Raw genomic sequence first — 7,468 nt, forward strand, 5'->3', positions numbered from 1 at the left:
TTGCAACATTTAAAAGTGAGGTCAAGATTCCAAATTTAATCGGAATTTGTAATTAAAATGACAATTATCTCAAAAACAAAAACCACTAATGCATCTTCCTCACTCCAACAAACGATACATAATTTTTTTTTTCAAGAATTTCATATGGCTTTTCACTCAACAAAGCTAAGGATGAGTGAAATGCAAACACCAAAACAACAAAACAGATTCGCAAGCAGAAATTGGTTTCATTTGGCCAAGGCATAGAAGCAAGAAACCTGTCCATTGCTGTGGCGGAAGCTGGAGACGAAGAAGCCATCAATGTCGTTGAACTCGAGCTTCTCTTCCTTGCCGTCCACAGCCGCAGCAGCCGGCGTCATGCCCTTCACACACGCCAAGCTCTCGTCGTAGGCGAATATCTGGAACGAGCACCCTCTCCCCCTCCTCACCTCGCTCACGACGACACCACCCGTTTTCGGATCAAACACGAAGAGCCTCCCGTCTCTGCATCCGCCAACAATCTTGCCCGATTTCGAGCAATCAAGGCACTGATCCACCTTCAAATCATCACATTTCACCTCAAACCTCTTCTTCACAATCCACTCGCTGCCATCATCATCACAGCACCATAAATCAATCCGTTGCAAGCAATCGGCGTCGTTCTTCACGCATTGGAGCAGAGCGATCGAGCCTTCCCAGTCGACAATCGGCGATTTCCCCAAAATGCCGAGATTCGGCAATGGCAGAAACTTGAATTTCATGTTGGTGGAATCAAATCCGAGCAGAGCGCAACCTTCTTCAACCTCTCCGTTTTCGCCTAATCTCTCCGCGAAGCAAGCGTCCCAATAGGGATCTCCATTGACGATCACGTGATTTTTGGGGTACTTAACTCGAAACCTGATTCCCACATCATCCAATACTCTCCATGAATTCGATTTGGATGAATAAACCTCGACACCAACCTTCAGTTTCTTCCCCTTCAAACACGAAATCCTCACCACCTTAAAATCATCCCCCTCCGCGTTGCAGCCGAACCCTAGCGAGACGATCCTCACAGCCCCGAAATTCGCGCCGGAATGTGGGAGAATTTTCCAGAAATTGGTGGCGGGGTTCCAAAGCACGACTCGATCGGTGAGCGCGGGGTGGCCCATGCAGACGAGGCCGTTGCAGTGATCGAGGAAGATTTCGTAGGGGTGGTCGGCTTCTATGGGGGAGACCTTGTTCGGGAGGATGCCTAAAACAGGGCATGTGAGGAGATGGGTTAGGGCGGCGGGGGCTCTCGCTCTCGGCGACAGATCCGTGTGAATCTTCACGAAATCTGGATTCGAGACGAGGCGGAGCCACGGTTTGCATACGCATTTGAAGCGGCAGAGAGATTTCACCGGCAGCCGCGCCAAGACGGCGATCATGATGTCGCGGGGTAAGTTGCAGTCGGCCATGGCGTTGATCTCCGCCGCTTGCTTGTTCTGGTTTGAGCGATTGAGGGTTCTCTTGGGAGGCATTGTGATTTCGTGGGGGGTTTGGGAGCTAAAGGCAGCGTAGTATTGAAGCAAGTTTGCAGAAAATGGCAAAGAAATGTTTGGTGAAGTGATATTTGCTGTGATTGGACGGAGCTGAGGAACTGCGTCAGACAGAGCAGACTCAGCAGAGAGAAGTAGCGCCCAAGCTACAGTAGTTATCAACGAATTATATTTAATTTTTATTTCAAAAAATCAAATTTTTTAAAAAAGTATATACCATGACTTGAATTTATCAATCTATTATTAGCTAATAAAAGTGAAATTAAATGATAAAAAAATAATTATATACCCTAGATTGATGGAATAAACCCTAGTTAATAATCACAAAATTAAACTAAAGCATATATATAAAGTTGAAATTGAAGAAAATATATATAAGAAATTAAACAAAACTGAAAGTGAGACATAAAGTATAGTACATTGAATCTCATTCCGTAGTTTACATAGAGTAATGAATTATAATAATATGCTACGACATATTTTTTTTAATTACTACAACAAATTATAGTGCTATCATTTATAATAAATATGATTAGATTATTATTAATACACAAATATGATTGGGGGGGGGGGATAAGATTATTATATTTATCGATGGTTCTGTTTTTATATAGATATATAGATAGATAATAAGCTAAAAATTAAAATAATAACTGCAGCCCTTAAATTCATGAGGTGGGTGCAACATGTTGCACATGCAACATAACGGTGTAACCGTGTAAATGGTCCGAATCGGAGCTGCATGCTGCAGATCGATTATGTTGCATGATGCAACATGTTAGCACCCAAATTTTTGTCTAAATTTATTGTGGGTACATTGAAAAGCTTGATTGTGAGAAAGCACAAGCAAAAGTATTCAATATGTTAAATACATAAATTTTGATCTGTATAAATTATATCATATCATATCTCTCTCAATATGTATATTATTGCAATATATACAATACATATATACAAAAAATAACATAACATCACCATAGAAATAATTGCTCATAGAAAAATATTAGTATTCCATTTAAGAATCAATAGTCGCTTTCTATCAATAATAATAATAAAAAAAAGTTCCAAGAAAAGAATTAAAAATATTTCTAAGAAAAGGGCCCGACATGGAAATATAATGGAAAAAACATTAACTCTTACTATTAATTATATGCATTTATGATTTACCCGGTTTAACTATCACTCACAAATTTGAAAATAATTATCAAATAGACATGCAAGTTGAGAAAATGCATTAATACTAAATATCCCGTATTTAAATCAGAACCATAATATCAGATATGCGACCTATATTATTGACCTACAAACTTAAATATCATAATTTCATATCCACTATAAATTGTCATAAACTTTCTTCAATTTCTCTCATCAAAAAATAATTATCTAGAAATTAAAAAAAAAAATGTCTCGTGCATTCTCTCTCTTGGTGCTCATTGGTTTCTTGATTCTTGTGGTTACTCCCTCTCTTGCTCGTGATTTAGATGAAGATCCATCGTTGTTGGATTTGAATATAGATGAAAATAATGAAGGTGATGATGAGATGTTGTGGAATATAGAGTCACTCAAGCACCACCGCCACGGCCATGGCCACCGCGGCGGCCGTCATGCTCCGTCTCCTAAAAGCCACGACGGCGCAAACCATCGCCACCATGCTCCTCCTCCCCACCGCCACCACCATGCTCCTCCGCCCCACAACCGCCACCATCATGCTCCTCCACCGGCGGAAAGCTTTTGAAATGTATTTATCGTTGAAGAATACAATTAATTAATACTTTGCTTGTTGTGATATGTATGAGAGAATCATTAAAATTAATAAACATAAAGTGTTATTGGTAATCTCATGGTGCTCAAATTCTTGATTATTTTACGTTACAAATATGTGAATTATTTTAGACTAGGTTTAAATTAAGTGGTAAAATTAAAACACCAAAAAACTCTTTAGTGGAGGTCGTCTTTGATTTCTAAGTCCCACCAATATTGGGTTTTCTTTCCATCTATTTGAATTTAGTAAAATTTGTACTAATTTAATTATTGTGCGACATTTTGAATTCTTTATAATATATTTAATTAATTGAAGACGATGAAGTGTAGTCTGTTGGTAAGACGTTTATCCTCCAACCAACAGGTCGGGGGATTCGAGTCACCCAGAAGGTTAGAGTGTGAGTGTGTTTTTCATTTCTTTGGATAATTAATAACAATTTTTTAAAAAAGAAATATTTAATTTATCAAAAAAAAATTTATAGTTGATTATCAAACCTCATTCGTTTTGCTTTAGAAATTAATAATAAGATTTTAATATTCGTAGAAGAATGTGTTTTCATTTTCATTGATGCTTAATGAAAAAAAATTGTCATAAAAATTGAAAAAAGAAAAAATGAATTAAGTTTGTTTCGCCTCTCTCGAAGTAACTTATTAGATTATATGAGGTGATTTTGAGATTACACTCACTTGTATCTAATCTAAAAATATTCATACCTTGTAATTGAGAAAATACGACCTTTTTTTTTGTAAATTTTTTGACATGATAGGTTAATTAATTCGAAAACTGAAGATGTATAGTGTTAGGGTCAAAAAAATTGTAACTCAATTAGAAATTATATTAATCCAAATTAAAAATAGTGCAATGGCAAATAAGTTAGTCCGAAATTGAGCGAGCTAACTCCATTGACGTCTCTAGTAAAATCTATATAGTTGTCGTCTTATCTCCTTTATGAAATTCTTATTTCCTTACTATAAATAAAAAAATACATATCACTTTTTGGCCCATTGTTTGAGCGTTTTCTCAAATATATCCCATCCTAAGCATATTTACAAAACAATACCCATCGTTTCATTTTTTTCTTATTTGTGGCCCGCAAAAATTTTCCGGCTACTGGTAAATGACGTGTTCCGGCCAAGTGCCATGTAGCTATTACACGTCAGTCCTGCCCCAGCGCAGCCCTGGCCGGACAGCGTTTCCCGGCGCAGCTCCGGCCCGTAGTGCTGCTCTGCGCAGCCTTGGCCCGGAAACGCAGCTCTGCGCATGCCAGCCTGCGCAGCCGTGCACCTTTCTCCGTGCAGCCATGCCCTTGAAGCGCTAAGCAGCCCCGCACCGTTAGCTCTGGCCAGCGCGCAGCTCTGTGCAGCTCTGCTTGCGCTGCCCCGCACCGTTAGCTCTGGCCAGCGCGCAGCTCTGTGCAGCTCTGCCTGCACTGCCCCGACACAGCTCTGCGCACCACTGCCCTGAAGTGTTGTGCAGCCCTGCTCTGTACTCTCTGCGCAGCTCTGCCTTGCGTAGCTCAGCCCTGGAAACGATGCTCAGCGAGGTCTCGCGCGGCGATGCTCAGCCCTGGAAACGATGCTCAGTCCTGACGTGTAAAAGCTACATGGCACTTGGCCAAAACACTTCATTTATCGGTAGCCGGAAAATTTTTGCGGGCCACAAATAAGAAAAAAATGAAACGATGGGTATTGTTTTGTAAATATGCTTAGGGTGGGATATATTTGAGAAAACGCTCAAACGATGGACCAAAAAGTGATATTTACCCATAAATATATAATGTTTTGTTTTTTAGTTGAGGGACAATATTAATTGAACCTAGATCTCTTTTTTTATATATAAATTGATAAATAAATAATTTTAAAAATTATATAAATATATTCAAACTTGTGATCTTAGACTACTTTTTCCTAAGTGGAGGTTCGGCTTTGAAAATGTCCAAAAATAACATAAATAAATAATGTTACTTAGGATGCGTTTACTTTGATTGTAAAAATTTTATTTAGAAAATAATGAATAAAAAATATGAAAAAATATTGAAAAATATTTTCACACTACTATCCAAAGATAATATTATCTAACACTGGAAATAAAATGAGTAAAAATGAGCTGGGAAAATATTCCATCATGCCCAAAAAAAAAAAAATTCTATCACAGTGAATATATGTGAAAATGGTGAAAATATATATTTTATCTGCTTTTCCATTAAAGTAAACGCACCCTTATGAGTATATTTTTCGGTGTACATATAATTTTAGAACTTGTACTTAATTTGCATTAGGCATTCTCTAACATGTACGTACGTTGTACATGTTTTTTAAGTGGTTGATTAATTATATATTTTCATATATATACACATTTTTGTCAATTAATTTTTGAATAGTTGCAAACTAGACAAATATTTTAATTAATTATTTTAAACGTATTAAAACTGTTAATTTGGGACATTAATATTAAAAAAAAAACTGATGTCAAATTTATTTATTTTTACAAAAATAACGTTCATAATTGTTGATTCTAAGGGATTGTTTTAATTGAAAAAAATTAATAAAGGTCGTGGCAAATTTGCATTAGGCATTAATATATTGTCTAATATGTATGTAGTCCATATTCTTTACCTTATTATAATGGAAAGCGTAAATTATTATATCATTCATCAATTTGAAAATAATAATCAAATAGACAACTTAAGAAAAATGCATTAATTTATTAAAAAAAAAAAGCAGAAAAATGCATTAATGGTAACTATTCTGCATTAAAATCAATACCATGAGATCAGATATGCAACCTATATTATTAACCCACAAACTTAATTACCAAACAGTGTCACTTCCACTATAAAATGCCATATTCTTCTTCAATTTCTCTCATCAAAAAAATAATTATCGAAAAAAAAAATGTCTAAAACATTCTCTCTTTTGGTGCTCATTGGGTTCTTGGTTCTTGTCATAACCCCATCTCTTGCTCGTGATTTCGATGAAGATGCATCTTTATTGGATTTAAATATAAATGAAAATAATGAAGATGTTGATCTAGATGATGAGATGTTGTGGAATGTAGAGTCCCTCAAGCGCCACCAACCCCGCCACCGCCACCGCCGCGGCCGTCATGCTCCTTCTCCTCAAAGCCACGGGGCGCCAAGGAACCATCGCCGCCGTGCTCCTCCTCCCCACCACCATGCTCCTCCACCGGAGGAAACCTTTTGAAATGTATCCATTGTGCTTGGTTGTGATGGTTTATTATATGAAATGAAATAAAAAATTATATTAAAATATAAATTAGCAGTTATTTTCAGTTTTTTTATCGTAAAAGAGTTATGGTGAATTCATCACTTTGTTAAACGAATTCATGGTCATAAAATTCGAATCCAATAGAAGGTGGAAATTTTGGGTTTCTATAATGGTCATTATTTTTTTCAAACGAATTCAGCACGTTTGCCTTGCAAACCTCAGTTGCAATATAAGCAACAAAGTATTGCACAACAATGAATTCATTGTGAAAATTGATGAACTTGGGACAAAGAATTCATTGGATAAAGTAATGAATCCAACCTAAATCTTTATGATCTAAAAGTTGAAAATGAATACTTGAGTTTATTATACTCCATCCGTTTCACAAAAACATGAACGTTTTTTCATTTTGGGGTGTCTCACAAAAATATGAACATTTTTATTTTTGGACACTACCCCACCACAACCCCTTTACTTTTCATCTCTACTTTTTATAAAATGGGACCCCTTCTCCACTCACAATACATTTTTATCTAACATTTCTTAAAACCCGTGCCACTTACAAATGTCATGTTTTTGTGAGACGGAGGGAGTATGATTTTTAACATTTTATTTTGAATTATTATGCCTGAATGACGAAATGATTTTGGTTTGTCAGATTTTGTCTATTACTTAGACTATGTTTATCAACAACCACTCAATCATCCAACTATTTTTAATATTTAATTAATTTCTCTATCTTCCACATCACTAACCCAACCACTTCTATTTTTGTTGATTTATCAATGACCACCCCAACCACCCAACCACAACATTATATATAATTATTTTAATATGATTTTTAATTGTAATAATTTAAGTAATATTAAATATAAATTAAAATATTACAAAAAAATGCAAAAAATAACAAACTAACAAAAATTTAAATTACGAGTTGGATTTTTTTTTTGATTAGAAAAAAGACGATTTTATAGACGAGA

General features: G+C 36.0%; 2 protein-coding genes across 2 annotated transcripts; one reads left to right on the top strand and one right to left on the bottom strand.

Annotated features, from left to right (window-relative positions):
* Positions 1-227: 227 nt before the first annotated feature.
* LOC130993023 (F-box/kelch-repeat protein At3g23880-like) lies at positions 228-1,481 on the bottom strand. Its single transcript, XM_057917743.1, has one exon. It carries the CDS (start codon positions 1,479-1,481, stop codon positions 228-230), a length of 1,254 nt encoding a protein of 417 aa, XP_057773726.1.
* Positions 1,482-2,901: 1,420 nt separating this feature from the next.
* Positions 2,902-3,234, top strand: LOC130993024 (uncharacterized). Its single transcript, XM_057917744.1, has one exon. It carries the CDS (start codon positions 2,902-2,904, stop codon positions 3,232-3,234), a length of 333 nt encoding a protein of 110 aa, XP_057773727.1.
* Positions 3,235-7,468: the final 4,234 nt, after the last annotated feature.

This window comes from Salvia miltiorrhiza, chromosome 7, assembly GCF_028751815.1.
Source record: "Salvia miltiorrhiza cultivar Shanhuang (shh) chromosome 7, IMPLAD_Smil_shh, whole genome shotgun sequence".
Classification (NCBI taxonomy): domain Eukaryota; kingdom Viridiplantae; phylum Streptophyta; class Magnoliopsida; order Lamiales; family Lamiaceae; genus Salvia; species Salvia miltiorrhiza.

Bases quoted from the DNA above. Each gene is read 5' to 3' on its own strand.
- LOC130993023 (XM_057917743.1), bottom strand. From the start codon at position 1,481: ATGCCTCCCAAGAGAACCCTCAATCGCTCAAACCAGAACAAGCAAGCG.
- LOC130993024 (XM_057917744.1), top strand. From the start codon at position 2,902: ATGTCTCGTGCATTCTCTCTCTTGGTGCTCATTGGTTTCTTGATTCTT.